The sequence below is a fragment of the Malurus melanocephalus genome, unplaced genomic scaffold, assembly GCF_030028575.1.
Source record: "Malurus melanocephalus ecotype Western Australia unplaced genomic scaffold, MMel_1.1 scaffold_170, whole genome shotgun sequence".
In the NCBI taxonomy this organism is placed as follows: Eukaryota; Metazoa; Chordata; class Aves; order Passeriformes; family Maluridae; genus Malurus; species Malurus melanocephalus.
Window position 1 is genome coordinate 574,611 of NW_026623402.1, and position 18,061 is coordinate 592,671.

An 18,061-nucleotide genomic window follows, 5' to 3' on the forward strand; every position below is an offset into this window, starting at 1 on the left:
GGGTCCCCTCCGGAGTCAGCCGAGCGGCCCGGCCGGGCGCCTCGCGTGTCCTCCGGGAGGCTCCCCGGGGCTGCCCCGGCCGGGGCGAGGAGCCAGCGCCGCCCCGCCGCAACAATRCCCGGCGTGGCTGTGGGGCTGCGGGGCCGCTGCCCCGGGGGTYCCCTTTGCCCGGCCGGGGGTCACCGGGGACCTGCATCGCAAACGGGGGGGCGAGTCCTGCTCTGGCTTCCAGAAGCGGGGTGAAAAGCACCCACAAGCGCACCGTGGTGCCAGAGCCCAGCYCCGTCCCGCGGTGCCAGGGCAGGGGCTGCGTGCCGGGGAGCTCGGGCCGGCTGTGAGCGCGGCGCTGGCTCCTGCCGCGCTCCACACGGGGCCCAGCCATCCGCTCGGACCGCTCCTGGGCTCGCTGGGCTGTTTCCCGATGGACAGATGGGCTCTAAGGACAGGCACCGCATCGGCGGCAGTTCTTGGTTTAACCAGGATCAGGAAATGGGGAAATGCTAAAGCATCCCAAAGATGTTCTTTCGTGTGGGGCTTGCTTTGAGAGGAAGGATGAGCTAAAATGTGTCTTTCTTGGTGTGTTTTTACGTGCAATTGAGTTAATCCAGTGAAAGGAGTAATTTGTGAGACTGCTGGGGCTCTGCAGTGCTTGGGGCTTAGGGGCAGAGGCTGTTCTGTAACATAAGGCTTTTGCTACTGGCTTTAAATGATTAAGTTAATTTGTTGAGCAGCAGAAGTAGCAACCCAGGGATTGCCCTTCTCTGCCTTCTCCATACCTTCCATCCTCCATATTGCTCTTCTTTAAAAACATCATACTTGATCAGGTTTCCTTGTCAAGGTGCTTTTCTCATCTTCCTTTGATGACCTGAAATTTTCCCAGGCTCGTAGCATGCAATTTTGTTAGCGCAAATGAACCTTTCCTCAACGGCTTGCCTACAAAAAGCAGTGCTAGAACTGGGCTCCTGTACTAACATGCCCATCTGAAGCAAGAATGCAGTCCAGATGCCCAAAATATTAGGGTCAACGATGCAGCTGGATTCCCCTAGAGCTAGACGAGGCGACGCGGCGTATTTCTGAAACGCAGAGATTTGTGAGGAATGTGGCGCTGGTATGTCACTTGAGTGTACGAAAGCCACCTGTGTTTGATTAAGGTGCAGCCTTGCTTTCGGGACTAACTGGATATTCTTTAAAAATAATTTTCACAAGCTTTAAATTCCTGTTTGAGGATAAGAATTTCCTAGATCCCTAGCCAGATAAAAAATGTGTTGCCTTAGTATGATCTGGTGTATGTCGTGTCCGGGTAGGAAGTGCAGAGGAGTTGGTGGCAGTGCAGAAAATGTCATGTGTCCTGTGGTACCTGAGTATAGATCTCTTGGATGTGGGGATTGCCATGTGCCAGGGTCATGTAAAACCACCAGTGTTGGGAAGTTGGCTGGTGTTTTAGCATAGTGTCAGCTATATCAGTGATGCCAAATTCTGGGTGTAAAGTTCTGGGATATTCTATAACTGTCATTTTTAGCCTGTGCCTGATTTGGGCTCAATTTTGTGCTCTTGAAGTTGTTAAGCCATTGATTCTGCTGAAAAAATAAGCGTTGGTACGGAGGAAAGCGGTGGTTTGTTGTCTTAGAGTGCTTGTTTCCAGCGATACTCGCTTATTTTTCCCTCATCTGTTTCAGCCGAACAAACTTGTTCACCTTGGAGCTACAAATACTGGTGATTTGAGATTGGCCCTCATCCTCCGCTGTTCCCGTGCAAGCAAGGACCAGAAAAATGAATATCCAGGGGAARGGCTTCCCCTTGGACCTCGGAGGAAGCTTCACTGAAGATGCTCCAAGGCCACCRGTTCCTGGTGAGGAGGGGGAGCTCGTGTCCACAGATCCAAGGCCAGTTAGCCATGGTTTCTACTCTGGTAAAAGTGATGTGGTCAGAAATGAGACATCCACAGCAACACCGAGGCGCTCCGATTTGGATTTGGGGTACGAGCCCGAGGGAAGTGCTTCGCCAACTCCACCCTACCTGAAGTGGGCCGAGTCGCTGCACTCCTTGCTGGATGATCAAGATGGCATCAACCTCTTCAGGACTTTCCTGAAACAGGAGGACTGTGCAGATCTGCTGGACTTCTGGTTTGCCTGCAGCGGCTTCAGGAAGCTGGAGCCGTGTGTGTCTAATGAGGAAAAAAGACTCAAGCTGGCAAAAGCCATTTACAAAAAATACATCCTYGACAACAATGGCATTGTGTCCCGGCAGATCAAACCGGCCACAAAAAGCTTCATCAAAGACTGTGTCATGAAACTGCAGATTGACCCTGACATGTTTGACCAGGCCCAAACAGAGATTCAGTGCATGATAGAAGACAATACCTACCCTTTGTTCCTTAAGTCGGATATTTATTTGGAATACACAAGGACAGGTGGGGAAAGTCCAAAAATTTATAGCGATCCGAGCTCAGGGTCTGGGACAGGTAAAGGGCTACCTGGTTATCTGCCRACTCTGAACGAGGATGAGGAGTGGAAGTGTGACCAAGAGGCCGAGCCCGAAGGCAGCAGGGACTCGGCRCCTTCCAGCAGGCTCACGCAGAAGCTGCTCCTGGAGACAGCCACGCAACGCGCGGCCTCAGCCCGGCGCTACAGCGAGGGCAGGGAGTTCAGGTAGGTGGGGCRTGGGTCAGGGAACTGCCATAGGCATGGGGGAGATGGGAAACCTTGGAGGACCGTGGGTGGTGGGGAGCGTGTGCACTGGTACAGGATGGCATTGCTGAGTGGCTTGGTGGAGTACGAAGCTTTGTTTGAAAGCAATCGCAGGATATTTTAAAAGTGTCTTTGGCCGTTCCTGTCTGACAGTGCCAAATCATCCCTGCAGCATGTTCCTCACCTGGAGGTGTTGTGGAGGCAGGGAGGGCCCATGGCAGTGCACAGCCACGGGCAGCCCTCATGCACACACAGGTGATTTGGCAAGCTGCCGTGCCAGGTAGGCCATGGCCTGCACCAGCAGAAGGTCAGTGTTCAGGTGCTGTAACACAGGCAGCTACAGCTGGTGGTGACACTTCCTGTGCAGAAATTGTCATGAGCCACAACAGGGAGCTCACAAGAGATAGATACCCTCACCTTGGTGATGTGGGTAGGAGTGAAGCAGCATTGATGGTGCTCTCTGATAGTTGGTACTGCTTTGCATGAGATTTCCGGCTCTGAATTCTAGCGGTGTCRAAGTCAGAATCCCCAAATCCAGTTAAAACCATTTCCTGCTGCAGCTCTTGCCTTCATGAAAGTAATTGCTGGGTTTTTTTTTTAACGGGAGGACTTGCACAGTTCTGCAGCCTGTTTTTTTTCTGGGTCCCCCACCCACTTCCAGCCAACATGGATTTTGAAACTTGCTGAGAGCTCAGTTAAAATTCCAGACAATTAACTTAGCAGGGAGCTCTCTGGGATCAATAAGCATGTGTGTGTCTAACCCTTGCTGAATCAACAGAACCCGGCCAGAACACATTCCTCCTTTTTTCTCCCCCCCTTTTTAAATAAAATCTCCTTGTTTTAAGACCTGCTTAGGCTAAAATCTGACGCTTTGTGAAGATTACGAAATGAAGTAGCTGAACTGTCCTCTTCAAAGCCTCCTGCCTTATGAAAAGCATTTCTGTGTTTAATCTCCCTCCGCCGTCCCTTTAGGCTGGCAGCTGGAAGCGCATCCCGCCCCGCACAAGGTCTCGGCGCTTTTCAGCTGGCAAAATGTTCTCGGTTTGATTCTTGTTTTCTTTTAGATTTTGAGAAGGGGATGTTGCATGTGAAGCTCTTGGGGGCGGGTGGGGAAAGGGAATTCATGTGGGCTCCCGCTGTTTTAATCAGGAGTCAGAAAAAAAATATCCCAGTGTCTTGGGACTTTCCCATGGAGTTAATAAAAATTTTGACTGTGTCTTGAAGTGTATTTCACTGAGCAGTTGGGTGCTCACCATAAATGAAGGATTAGAAAAGTCGTCGATTTAAGTATCTTTTTATTTAAGCAATATTGGTGTTAAGATTGAAAATAATTTACTTGAAAGTAACAGCTGTATTTAGTTTTCTTACCAGACCAGGTAGCAAATCCTGTGTATGACACTGAGTTTTAAGCTCCAGCTTCAGGGAAAAGGTGTACTTTACCCATTATCTGAATATATCTGTGCCCAGTTGTAAAATGGTTTAAAGAAATGTGCTGTGAAATAGAAGTGTTTTGAAGTAGTGTTCATTGGTCCTGGGCATTTTCACAGCAGATTGAAGCAATGTGAAATAAATCTTTACCTGGAGGATGGAGATCAGAGAAAATCTGTGGCTATTAATTTGTAGTGTCCAAGAGCCTGTCATTGTGGCTACTGACATTCTGTTGACCTGTGAGGTTGGRAGGCAAGGAAACGTTTGCAGGAGTCACTTCTTAGCCTGGAGTAGCTGAAGATAAGGGATGGATTTTATTTTTTAAATGTTGGTCTGTCAGCTTCTGTGACATCCAGAGCATCACCATGGAAAATGCTGCTGAACTGCATAATCTCAACAATTTTTATTCTAAAAACTGCTGAGATACTAATTTATGAGGTGATTGTTCTTCTTTGTGCAAGACGTTGTAGTTGAATTAACCTTCTTTCTGGATGTTGTATAGCAATACCTATCTTGAATAAGCTGGTTTTTAACCTGCAGCATTTTTATCCTGCAGGCTTCTTGATCATTTACTTTTTTTCTTGAGGAACTGTGCTGGGAGCTGGTGAAGCTGCTTGCAGCAGGAAGCAATGGCTGCATGCAGCATTTGAAAAGCCGGGTCCCAATTTATTTTGAAAATTTCCACAAACCTCCTTTTTTTTGGCATATGTATGGAAGAATTTCTCATTTCTGTTCTTTGAGGAATGTTGAAATAAGCTGTTTTGCATTATATCTCAGGGCCTGTTTAATCTTCCCAAGACTGAACTTCTATTCCGTGGCTTCCATGGAAACCCTAAATAAAGAGGAATCTAAGCAAATGCAATAGAAGTATTTCTGTGTTAGCAAATGAGCATCTCAAATCAGCTCCGGTTTTTTTTTGCAAGAGAAAGTTCATAAATCTTGATGCAGTGGCTCTGCTCTCAGGAGAGCAAATTTAAAAAAAATCCTCAAATGGCAGAAGACAACCCGTTATTAGCGCTGGATATTTTTGAAGGTGTGCAAATGTGCAGGCAGATTTGAGAATATCCTGAAGCCAAAAGCATCGCTGTTACCCACTGTGTTTTTGTATGCGTCGGAAAAGGCCAATAGTCATTATCGTTAGGCTCCTGCAAATTAATTGGACATTGGTTATGGATCAGTGAACTTCAAAGAGGGTAACCCCCGAAGATCTTGGGCATTAACTCGCAGCTTCCGAAAGTGACACTAACGTGGTTGTGAGGGCGGCTAAATCGTTCATTAACCTTCTTCCGACACGCCGGGACAGCGTTCCTCRGAGCTGGAGAGCAGAAATTAAACCTGTGCCTGAGAACCGCCTGCAGCCTGCTTTTTGAGTGCTGCAGGAAAACGCAGCCTCTTAAAAAAAGTTGGAAATTTGGTGCGCAGTGGTTTGGTTTTGTCTTTTGCTGGAGTGGGTTTCTCGTGCTCTCTCTTTAGCTCTGTGAGGGAAAGGGTTCCCATCCCAATCCCAAAGCATCGGAGAGCTGCGCTCTCACAGCYTTGCCTTTGCTTTCTTCCACGGTGGAAAGTGAGAAGAGCATATGGTGTTACCTGCCAGCAGCTCTGCCTTCATCTCTCCTGAAAACCAGGCAGACTGGGAGATTTGCATTAGTTCTGGCAGTTGTGTTGGGATTTGACCCATWCCATGAAGTGTACAGGATTGAAAAGGAAGCCTGGTGATGGTGACGGGAGGACATGTGGTGGTGGGTGAAGTCTCCAGTTGGATTTTGAGGAGTGTTGGTAGTGGAGCTGCTGGGCACGGGTGGAGAATTTCTCAACGTGGGCTTTGATATACACAGAGGGTTGGGTTTTTTTTTTTAAAGAAGCTGGCTCCAAGCTTTAATTTCCACAGTGCTGAGCTGACTAAGCTCGCCGCATTTCACAAGTGTTGGTGGTTCAAATGAAAAGGGTGGGTGATGTGGTTCTCCACCAGGCTGGTAGGAATCACCAGGAGAGTCCTTGTGCMTGTGCCCACGCACTGGCAGCCTCTCTGGACACGTGGGAGGGCAACTCTCCCAAAAACACACAGCCAGCACTTCATGACAGGGTGTGCAGAGAAGACAAGTGGAGAAAAAAGCTGTAGAGGGATGTGACAGCCTCTGGTCTGGGACAATGCAACGACAAACTAACTGGAGAGGCTGGTTCAGGGATCTCTCCATGGCTTAGGGAGCATAAACAGTCCAGCGGTCAGAAGCTGGGGCTGCATCAGGAAGGAGCTGGCTGAAGTTTAGCTGGCAGCCCTAATTTTGAGGTTGGCTGCTTCGTTCATAATTAAATATTAAATTGCACACCTCTGACTCRAGACTGTGTGGTGGTGAAGGAATTGGTGTTAATTGTACCTACTGGWTGGAAAACTGGGGATGCAAAATCATAAACACTGGTGCAGGAGCAGTCATGTTTAGAAAGTTTAAGGATGTGTTATCCTCTTAGTTCTGCTTCTTTTAGCTGAAGAGGCAGAGAATACACCTTGGAGTTAGGCCATTGGAGTTCCATGGGTGCTTGTTTGCCTGAAAAAATCAGCTGCTCAATGTTAGACCAATATGTAAAGTTGGGAATGCTTATCTTGAATTAGAATTGCTGGACCCACAGTATCATTTTTAATCAGTTCAACCCTGTTTGGAATCCTTGTAGAGCAGTGGCTATTTCCAGTTTCAAAGAAAACAAGTTGCAGAAGAATAGTTTGGGTTCTGCATTGTTCTTGAGAGAAATCAGTGAATCCAACAGGGAGGGGATCTGGTGCTAATAGCTCTAAGTGGTAATTTAGTGGCTGGAGCACTGTAAAATATACAGGACAGAGAGTGATGGTGTTTTTGCACAGAAGTTAACATCAGCTTTTTAAAAGATGTTGTTAAGCTGATGAAACTTCTGCKTGGAAATGCTTACATTACATTAACAGTGTAAAGTATTTATGCTAGCGGTTGCCAAGTTTTAAAATGGATTTTATTTGAAGAAGAATACCTTTTGTGCCTCCACACAAATCAAGATGAAGAAGTGGTGTGCTTGTTGTTTGGTAATGGCTCAGTGCTTTGGCTTCTTTTTAAAGACAGGTGGTTAAGCTTTTAGCACTCTAATTTGATAAATGAAAAGTGTTTTCTCCCCTCCTTCAGCAAACAAAAGCTTGRGTTGTTACAACTGAGTTTTATTTGGGTTACAGAATATTTTCTTTTAAAAGCTTTAGAATGGAGTTATATCCCCCTTATTTTGGTGCTGGGGAAATTCAGGTTGGACATGGTAGAAAAAAATCTTGGGAGCATGAAGCAGCCTAGGAATAGAGCACCAGAGGGGTGGGAATCTCTGTCCTTGGAGGGCCTCATAACTGGTTAGACAGAACTGTGGCCTAACTGGTCCAGTCCTGGCGATGGTCCTGTTTTGTTGTTTGCTTACGATGATGGCACAGATCATGAAATACTATCTTTTGAGTCATTCTGGTTTGAGTTCTGCCCGGTTTCAGAAAGAATTGGATGCTAAAAGGCGGAGTGGGAGCTGAACCSATGCCAGGACGCTGAGAAGTGCACCCAGGAGGTGGCCACGGGGTGGGAACACCTTGGTTTTGATCTGCCGTTCAACTTGGCTTTATGTTTCAAGAGTTTCTTTGTTGTTACTATAATGGACTAATCCCTTGAATAATTAGTTGCCATTGGATGTTTTTTTAAAATTACTGCCTCTTGGATGTTTTTCTTTAATAGTCTGTTAGATCCTGGATTTATWAACTATTGAGACAGACTGTGAAATCCTGTTATGCCAGACTTTCTTGGTGGAAAAGGGACTGAGAATGATGTGGGGGTGCTGGGGGAACACACTCTGGCCCCCTGTTAGGGTTGAACTGTTGACTTCCCACCTTTCCAAGAAGTCCTAGCTGCCTGCTGGGCTGGGTCAGTGGCTGCTGGAACATGTTGTGGTTGTGGGTCATCCCTAGGTCTGGGGCTTCAGAAAGTGCTCCGAGATGTTACAGCTCACTGGCAAGGCCAGTCATGCAGTCACCACCCATTTAAAATAAATCATGGACCCGATTTTATTAAAATTGGTGGGAAAATCTGGTTTCAGAAGTGACTATATGTAATGCAGAAAATTGCTATGTTTAAAAAAAAAATGAGAACAGAGGTGCTGATATCCTAAATCGGTTCCTGGATATATCATTGGATTATTAGGCTCATCCTTAAATCCATTAAGCAAATTACAGTTAATCAGCCAAATAAAAGAAGAAAGATCTTTTGCAAGGCCCTGTCTTTTGAGCCATGCAGAAGCTGTAGTAATATTTTAATTTTCCATCTGTCAGTGAATGTATTCAGTCACTTCACTTCCTTATGTGGAGGATTTGAAATTAGAAACTGAGGTTAATTATCTGCATTAAATGAAATATGTGAAGACCACAAAAGCAAAAACCTTCACAATTTGGTATGGTCTGTTAAGCTAGGCAGGCTGCTTCAGAAGGAGAGGGGTTATTTTTCCCCGGTTTTGTTCCGATTGAAGGGTTTTAGTCACAGTAATTGAAATGATTAAAAAGTCAAATTGCTGGTGTATAGAATTCTGAGCATCTCTCTGAAAAGATTTGACACTTGGTTGAGAGCAGGGGTTTGCTCAGCCTGGCCTGGCCAGGCAGCATGGAACAGCCTGTGTTGTGTCACCCCAGAGTGGGTGAGGCTGAGTGTCCTTGGTGCCACTTTACCCACCTCTTCCCTGGCTGTGGGATGTTGGAGCTCTGCTGCAGGGTTGGTAGAGACGATTTGGAAGTGGAACAATGCCAGATGAAAGCTATACTTTTGAACTTACCAGATACAAAATATGTCTGACACCATCTATAGTATCTAATACTATAAATTAATAAATGCCTGCTTCATTTGGAAGTGCAGCTTTGGACCCTACAAAGATCATGCTTTTGGAAATACACATTCCCATGGCAGTCAGCTGGGTTTAAGGCAATTTGTTTGTGAAAAGGCTCATTTTRTTCCTAGTTTGCAGTACACACGTGGCTCAGGTGTGAGTTCCTCTGGGGGCTGCAGTGCCTGTGTCCACTTCTCTGTGGCAAAGCTGCCCCTTCCTTCACCGGTGCAGCCCTGAATGCCCAGCTCAGAGAACATCAGAAAAGGTCTGACTCTTCTGGGGTCACACATCTGGTTCCCTTCCTGTGTGCCAGAGTGAGCTGCTTTGCCTGAAGTCACAGTCAGAAATKAAATTGTTGCAGGTCACACTTGCATGTAAAAGCAAAAACATCATTGCTTTGCAGCCCTGGTCTGGATCCCTCACTGTTGTAAGGCAGTGATGAATTTAAGTAGAACCATTGCAGTTTTAAGTCAGATCATCCRAATTCTATAAAATCCACATGGAAATTGGATTTTACCTTTGAAGACTGCACAGTATACTTTTGTGGTAGGACCTGGAAATTTTTGGTCCCCTGTGTCCCAAGATACAACCTATCCTCAAAGTATCCATTTTTTGAAGGTCTTCATCTGGTCAAAATAGCTAAYAGGTGAAGAGCTTTCATGTATGCTGATGATAAGCAATGGAGGGAGGCAAAGCTATAGCTAGAGGAAAAAAACCTCTTTGAAATACTCCAGTGAGACCTACTGGTTAGCAGCACAGCCTCATGTCAGTCCCTGGCTCTGCTTCTGGAGCTAATGACCAGAAACTACTGGGTTTTATCCTTCAGCCCTCCAACCCCCACATAGTGCCTGTCCTGTTGTAGACCACAGAGTCAGTCCTCTCCCTCTCTCCATCTTCTTTCTTTCCTGGAGGTTAAGTTTTCCATTCTTTATGTCCAGCATGTGTTTAGAGGAATGCTGGTGCTGGAATGAGAAGAGCAGTACAACTGGGCAGGTGGGATTGCCTTTTTTTCCAGCACTCCACGTTTAGGTTGGGTTAGGTTTGCTGGAAAACCATGTCTTTAGTGTTTAACAGATTTGCCCTTTTYGGTCATAAATTTTGGTCATTTTCTTGTCTGGCAATCAGTCTCTTGAACTGGGGGAGACTTAGCTGGAAGAGGAGCTTCCTTGTGCTTCCATTGCTGCCAGCCTGGTCCAGGTTGTTGCTTTGGGACCTCTGTGGGATTGATTGTTTGGTAGCCAAGGACCAGAGAAGCTGTGACTGCCCCATCCCTGGAAGTGTCCASAGCCCGGTTGGACGGGGCTTGGAGCAACCTGGGACAGTGGAAGGTGTCCCTGCCCATGGCAGGAGGTGGAATGAGTTGAACTTTCAAGATTCCTTCCATCCCAAAATATTCCATGATTCTGTGACCCCTCCAAAGTTTTACAAGCCAAGTATGAATCAGAGCCAAGTCACTGGAGAGCTCCTGGGAATTACAGGTAGGATCCATGGAGARAGGTGTGGGGTCTCAGGATCCAGCTGTAACTACTGCATTTCATCAACTTTGTCCTGGCTCAGCTCCACAGAAGTAAGAGCTGTAAAACCATTTGGCACCAGACATGCAAATGAGAGCTGAGATGAARCTGCTGTTACCCTTGAGGATCCCAAAAGAGGAATCAACAAATAGAAATTATTCTATTAGCAGGGGCAAAGTTCACAGGTTAACCATCGTGTCAAATCAATGAAATACAGCCTTGATCTCCTGCACAAGGCCTTTATTGTGTATAAATAAAGAGTGCCTGAGCAAAGACAGCAAGTTCTTGCACTGTAACACTTGCAGTGTGTTGGAGAAAGGGAAGCTCTGTACAGATGGCAGCACAAAATGTCTCCTTTGGACGTCAGCTTCATTCTTGCTTCAAAACATTGTAAAACATGACCTTAGAACTGTCTTGCTGTCTGTATGGACCTACTCAGATTGGATTTCCAAGGGCATGTATTTTTTAAWTTTTTTTAATAAAACTTGGGGTYTCTGGCAAAGAAGTCTGGTCTTTATACTTTTAATTCAGTCCATGTGACTGYCGTAACATGTATTTCTTAGGAAATGAAAAATGTTCTTGAGCAAAGCCACAGAAGGAAGCTGTTGGGTAGCCTGGCAAACTCAGGTGTGTGCAGATGCATCTTCTGCCCATCTAGCRCTGAAGAAGACCATCACCACAAGTCCTTTGCTGGCTCTACCAGGAAAAGCAGTGACAAAAATCGCCTTCTTTGTTGTGGAAATATTGACATKTAATGCGTCTCTGAACATCTGCACATTCAGTGGAACTTGGCTTTCCTCTCTTGGGGAAAGCKACTTTGAAAAGGCTCCTTGAACTTCTTTTCTTCAGGACAGACCAATGCTGGCAAAACGAGATGGAAATGGGCAGCAAAGGATGTGTGGATGTGTCACTGCAGCCTACGATCTGTCACATTGTAAAACAGTGTGGCTGTTTTCCCCTCTGGATATTTGCAGTGAAGTTTGTAACCCGGGGGATTTGAGTGCTGCTGGCTGGGGAAATGAGCCYGACTAGAGAATTTAAGGAGGCAGAACATCCCATTGTCCCCAAGCAGTGGCTTTGGGCCTTCCCCAGCCAGGGCTGGCAGAGCCTGCAAAAGTAATCCATATAAACCTTCCTCTTTYTGAAGAGAGGAAGCTTTCCAAATGGGCATGGGAAAAACTTTCCTTTGGTAATCCTGGAGATAACAGGTCACGCAGCTTCACCCAGTGATCCTTGCGCAATAACTTGTGGTCAGGCTGAAGTGTCTATTTTAGAAAGGCATCCAAGTGATGGGAGGGAGGTCAYGCAGCATTTTTGTTATCTCTTCCCGTGGTTAGTTACTCACTGTTCCCAATGTGTTCCTTACTGCTCACCAGTTTTTTTTTCCAGCTTCAGTTTCTAACTGCTGTGTTTTGGTGTTCTTAGCTCACTTTGGAAGCTCCAAATACCTCTGCACGTTTGAAAAAAAGCCCTGCTGAATGGGTGTGAATGTTCTCCTTAAGTGGCAGCAGCTTTGTTATGGAAGGTCTTTTGGTTTTATTAGACTTTTCAACCCTCCGGTCGACTGTTAAACAAGCCAGAGCTTGTCAYGGTTGACAAACCTTCGCTCTGGTCTCAGACCTAACCTACCAGTTTAAAGGCAGTATTCTTTTGTGCGCAGGTTTCTGGGTGGGGACCATCGGGCTTCTAAGGGAAATTAACTTGCGGCCTCTCTTTTCCCCCCACCCCACCTCCCACCTCAAATAAATTAAGTTTTGTGCTAACTGTTCTGTCGCTTCCAAAGGCCAGAAGGAAATGTCAGCCTTTAGGTTTTCTGCTACCTGCGGTACTCTGCTGCRTACTGAGAGTGCAAGTAGGTGGGAATGTGTAATTACATTGTAAACAAAACAGCTGCACGATCAGTGTCAGCAAGTGAAGATAAAATGTAGGAAGTTTTTTCAAGTGATTCATCCATAATTATTTAAAAACATGTTGAATTTATTCTTAAGCTTTGGCGGAGAGTTCTTGCAAGGCTGGCGTTTGCTGCCCGTGATGTTTAAACACCTGAGTAAATGCCTGTCTCAGCAGTTTGTCTGTGTTGAGTGCTCCAGATCTAAATCCCTTCAAAGGTAAACCCAGCACACCTTTGTCTCCGCTGGCCTTGCTGTCTCCAGGCTTTTCTCTGGTGAGGTGGAATCTGTTGTAGCAGTGGCTGGCACTAGGCTGGGCAGGGAGACGCGGCTCACACCATTTAAATGTTTGATGTAGATTTGTTCTCTGTAGGTTTAGGTTTAGGTAGCAAAGGCTGGATGGCACGAACACACTGATGGGGCTGGTGGAGAGGTGGTGGGGGAGCAGTTCTGTGTGTCCACTGCCATGACAGCCAAGCTGTGGGCTGCATCTGCTTTCTTCTTTCTACATTATTCCAGCAGTACCTGTTGTGTGGATTGTAGGGGTCTGGGGAAGAAGGGAGRGAACTTCCTTTGCATGATCCCTCTCAGATGCAACAGGCTGGCCATGTCTGGTTTTAAGATGTCCTGGAAGTCACTGTACTTTTCCTTTGGTCATGTCAAACACCAGCAGCTCTGGTGTTTTCTGCCCAACTGGGCAAAACTGTGTATTTTCATTTCCAACCCCATGCTATTGACAAGAGGGTCATTTTTCACATGCTTCTCTCTCCCTGGTTGCCAAGTAGTCGGAAATGCACTGCACTGAACCGAAAGCAGCCGGGGGTTGTTGTTGTTGTTGTTGTTGTTTTTGTGCTAAGCCAGCACTCTGCCTAGCTCACCAGCCCAGATAACATCCACCAGGGCAGGGCCCATGCCCGCGTGGCCGGGAGGGCAGCTGGCACCGCAGTGGGTGGCACTGCCAAGCAACCAACGCCTTGCAGTTTCATCAGGTTCAGGGTGCATTTTCCTCCAGCCAGAGGCATGGCACCGGTGCTGCTCCATCGCAGCAGAGCTGGGAGAGGAGGGGAAGTGTCKCCAAGGGCATCTTGTGTCTGCTGCAGACATCAGCAGGGCACCCCTGGTCCCTGAGACACTTCACCAGTCCCTGGGATATGTCACCAATTGAGTTCCATCACTCCATAATGCTGCATGGCTGGAAGAAGTGAGCAAATCTGAGGAGGGCAGAGACTCCAGTGCTTGTTCTAACCCCGCTCCTGCCCAATGCTGCTGCCGGCAGCTCCAGCTTCAGTCAAGAGCTCAGGGAGGCTGTTCTGCTCCTGCAGCAGCCTAGGTAGAAGGGTCAGCTGGCCCCAGCTTGGTCTGTTTTCATTTCTAGATGCCAGTGCTGGAGCCTCTCCTTGAGACCTGACTGTCCTTTCCAAATATCATTGACTTGGGCACTCCCCAGCTGGGAGAGGTACCTTATTGGATCTCTAGTGAGTGAGCTGATACCCCACAGGTTTTATAGTGAGGGTGCCGGCCTGCAGTCCTCCAGTACTACAGGTCACTGGATTTGCCTCCCCCATGGTAGGATACACTTGAGAAGCAGCAGTTGCGTGGCCTCACCAAGGTCACCTGGGTTTTGGTCGTTGGTGGTGACGCCCTGAGTCAGCTCTGCATGGATTGCTGTGTTTCTCATCTCCTGTAGGTTCTTCTGTCCAGAGCCATCAACCACACTGCCAGCAGTCAAGCTACCAGCAACTCTTTTCMTTTGTTAATTGCTGCCTGTGGCTTGGCACCAGCAGCGTCAGAAACCCTCCCAGGTAGCCCATCTTGGCCTGTGGACTTGGGTGTAGTATGTTGCCTCGGGTGGTATGGAGTGGCATCATCCTCTCACTTCCCAGCTTTGGAAATCATCCTGGAAGCCTGAGCTGAAGAAAGAGGGTGGGACTGGAGCCAAACCTCTTGTTCCAGATGGGACAGTAGTGGCAGGAACACCTATTGTCCACAAAAATGTTGCCAAGCCACAGAAGGMAATTGGCAGGAAAGAAAAATGTGGTTCCTTTAAAATTTGAATTTTAAAAATAGTTTTTCTTTTTAAATTGAATGAACACACATTGATATGCCAGGTAGACAAAATTGAAGTTGTAAGAGCAAGCACCTGAAATTATCTAACCAGTGTGGTTAGCTACTTCATAAAACAGGCAGGTTTGTCAAACAGGAATATATTCAGTCCTGAGCAATAGCTGAGTGTGAACAGGATGTAGAACATGGGGTTTCTCTTCCTTTGGCACAGAAGACAAGGAAAACAGTCCTGGAGAATGTTTCCAATGCAATTACAGTGGAGATAGAGCTTGAAAATTACTTTTTCTTTCTTTTAGGGTCTCCTGTTAGGAGATCTAAACTTTGTATTAAGCAGTCAACCCCTTCATGCCTTCAAAGGTGTTCATGAGCTCTCCCTGTGATACAGGTGATCCTTCTGCACCAGGTGCCCTCTCCAGCTGACACTGCAGCCATGGTTCATGTTCATGCCAGGCTGCTGCCTTTTCCAGGCTCTTTCAAACGCATTGATGGCTTTCCTTGAGTAAATTTTTCCTCCTTGCTCTTCCCATGGTCCCTATGATGCAAGATCAGAAAAGGCTGTTTCAGTATCTGSCCACACCTAACCAGGATTTTACCAGATTTCTTAAAATATTCATGTTCTCAGTAAGAACATCAGCTGTGGTCACCTTTCCTGGTGTTGACAGTAGTCCCTGGAGGTTAGGCTACTCTGCTTCTCCAAAGGTCCTTTCCAACCAATACCYCTGTGATTTTAGTTGTTAATTAATGGCCAAGCAGATCCTGAGGGACATCATCAGGTTTTATGCAGCAACAAGCACTGCAGAACTTCATGTGTTCATGTGGTTAATGGCAGTAACAGCTGGACTGGTGGCCAGGAGAYAGGGAGCCACCCCAGCAGAGATTAATGAAATACAATACAAGAACCTTGCTCTGAGGTAAAACTCCAGTTCCAGCAACCCATATGAGCAAGGAAAAGCATTACCCCCTCCCCAAAAAATATGCCCCCAAAGAGAGGGATGAAATTGCTGTACTAGATCCACCCATCTACATTAGGTCGCATCCTTATCTGTCTCTCTTCCTCTGCTCCTCTTGGGATGCTTTTAGATCTCCTGTCTAAAAATTTGTAAAAGAAAAAAGGYATGTTTCCTTTCCTCTCCATCATTTAATGATTTCTAATTTGCTCTTTGATCCTGGTTCTCCTKCCTTGACTGTGTGCAAGCCACAGCATTGAGTTACAGATAAAGGACATGACAGTTCCTTTAAAAACTGTACAGCTTAAATCAAATTATGCACTATTAAAATCAAGCATATTTTTCAAATAAATAAAATGARTAGACTTTTTTTGTTGTTGTTTAGATTTGGTTATGATCCTCCCATTCTTTAAATACCTGAGCTAAAATGTGTTCTGGTAGTTAATCTGTCTTTATACTGTGGTGAGCAGTGTGCTGCATCTCACCTTCGAGGCCAGTGAAGGTGGAAATAGGTAAGAACTATTTTTAGAAATCAGCAGTGCTGCGTTCTGGGAATTCCTGCAGTATTTTTCGGAACCAAGTTTGTAGGTTTTGAACACAGATAGGGAAATATGTCATCTGTGTAAATTGCTCTAAATTACCTGCAATTTGTTGGGAGTTGCCATTTCTAAGTACTTATTGCAACTGTAGATATTTGAGGAAGCTTTTGATTATCCTGTGCTTGTAAAATGTAATTGGCTATTTCTTAATTGTTGTCCTCTGTGAAGTGTAATTACCTGTGATGTAGAGCTTTTTATTTGTCCATGCCGCAAACAGGAAATCAAGAGTGTCTGATTGAGATAAGTTTGGGGACTCCACCACGACTTGTAATTGCATCAGGTGACCTGTTTGTGCTGGGACTGGTCTTTCCTGTGAAGTCCAGGAGGCCTTCAAAGAACCTGGAAACCTTAAATACCATCTTCGTGTRTTGTTGTGCAGAAGTCTGGCTTGTACTTTCCTAAAACTGTTTTCGGACAGCTTCTATTTTCTTAGCAAGGCTGTGGCATCTCTATTCAGTCATATTGCATGAAGTTTCAGGAGGAATAGGCTGATTTAGAATTGCTTGAATGCAGTTAATCAGAAGACCTTGTAGAGCTTTCTGATATTCGTGGATACCTGAGAGAAGTCAGTTAATTAAAGCTTAGCAGACTGAAGGAAGCTGATAGAGACAGAGAGTCCCAATCTCTGTTGATGTGTGATGGTACCTGGGATGTAGAGAGTAGGGTTGTACTGAACCTTGATCTGCTGCAGACTAAAAGCATCTCTGATCCCAGTCGGACATCTCTGCTCAGAGAGTTGGTCCTCGTGTCCCATTTGCKGTTTGGCTGTCCTTGACCCAACCGTGCTGGCATTCCTCCAGGACCAGAGCATGTGTGGAAATGTCTTAGATCCTGGGGTGACCTGGTTGGGGGATATGTTATGTGACCAAGGTCTAAACTTGTCTTGTTGGATCTGTGTCATGCACAGTCATGCTGAAGCTTTTGTTGTCGTCATCTTCCCAAGTTGCATCTATCCCGGCGGGGACATTAAATGTTATTACTTAATTGAACTTAGATGAGGCTGGGAACTTATTGGGAAATTCTTTGAAGTTCTGGGTGGGTTTGTGTTTTACGGCAGCAATAGAACCATCAGACCAGGTATGTTCAGCCCTCCTTTATCTCCACCCAGGCTTGTCTGTGTTGACCCAGTGCAGTGTTGGGGAGCAGTGCAGGAAGATGTGGTGTAGATTGACACATCAGTCTGGGGCTCTACATTCTGTGTAAGGGGTTGGAGAGGCGCAAAGGGAAATTAAAAGTCCTCTCATTGCCACTGAGGGCCTGGGACGTCTGTACCAAGGCAGGCTGGTTTATGAACAGCTCTGCTTCTCTGTCTGGGGTTCCCAGAGCTTTTGTGTACWTGTGTTTTCCTTACCTGCAGTCTGTGGGTTTCAGTATCCTCCTCACTGTGCCTTTAGAGCATGATTGAGAAGTGAAAGCCACTTGAGTGTGTCCTCCAGGAGCTCCTGGCCAAGTCTGCCACGCAAAAACAGCAGCACAAGCTTTCTTTGGAGGAACATCCTAAAAACAAAACCTTAAAATAAAAACCCTCTTCTTGCTAAATTAACTGTCCGCAAACATAGAATTATTTAATTTTAGTTTTGCTCTTTTGATGGCGACCCGGTGCCGAGCAGTTCTCAGGGAAAGCGGTGAGTCAGCTCACCCAACAGTGACTCTATTGATAGATGGAAGGAGTGGCCCTCAAGTCTGTCTAGTCATTGTTGGTGCTTGGTTGGAGCGCCAGGGGCTCTGAGGGCAGGCTCAAACACCTCTCACCAGCCTTGGGAGATCAAACGCTCTGAGTCAGGCCACAGAAAATCATGATAGGGCCCAAATTAATTAAACCTTTTTTTTTTTTTTTTTTTTTGAGCCCTGTTTGGAGATCAGGAAGGAAAGGACACACATGCACTGGGGTGTGTGGGACCTGCCAGCTCATGTGTCTTTGCAAGTTGACTTTTCTTGTGCCTCCCAAGGTGTTCTAATGGAAACTCTGCCTMGTCCCTTCTCTGCTCTGGAGCTATGGGATCCACCAACTTTTTCCTCTCCTGATATCCTCTTATTTCTCACCTCTCTTTGTAAGGGCATGAGGCAGACCTGGAA

General features: G+C 46.3%; 1 protein-coding gene across 2 annotated transcripts in view; it reads left to right on the forward strand.

The window, feature by feature from the left end:
• The first annotated feature begins 1,551 nt into the window (after positions 1–1,551).
• The window catches only part of AXIN1 (axin 1), a 69,475-nt gene continuing 52,965 nt past the window's right edge, over positions 1,552–18,061 (forward strand). Inside the window, exon 1 of one of the 2 annotated variants that reach the window (XM_057372367.1) lies at positions 1,552–2,648. In XM_057372367.1, the coding sequence (XP_057228350.1) occupies positions 1,771–2,648 (878 nt within the window). In that variant the 5' untranslated portion in view covers positions 1,552–1,770. The remainder of the gene's footprint in view (positions 2,649–18,061) is intronic. The other variant, XM_057372368.1, reaches the window with a different exon arrangement.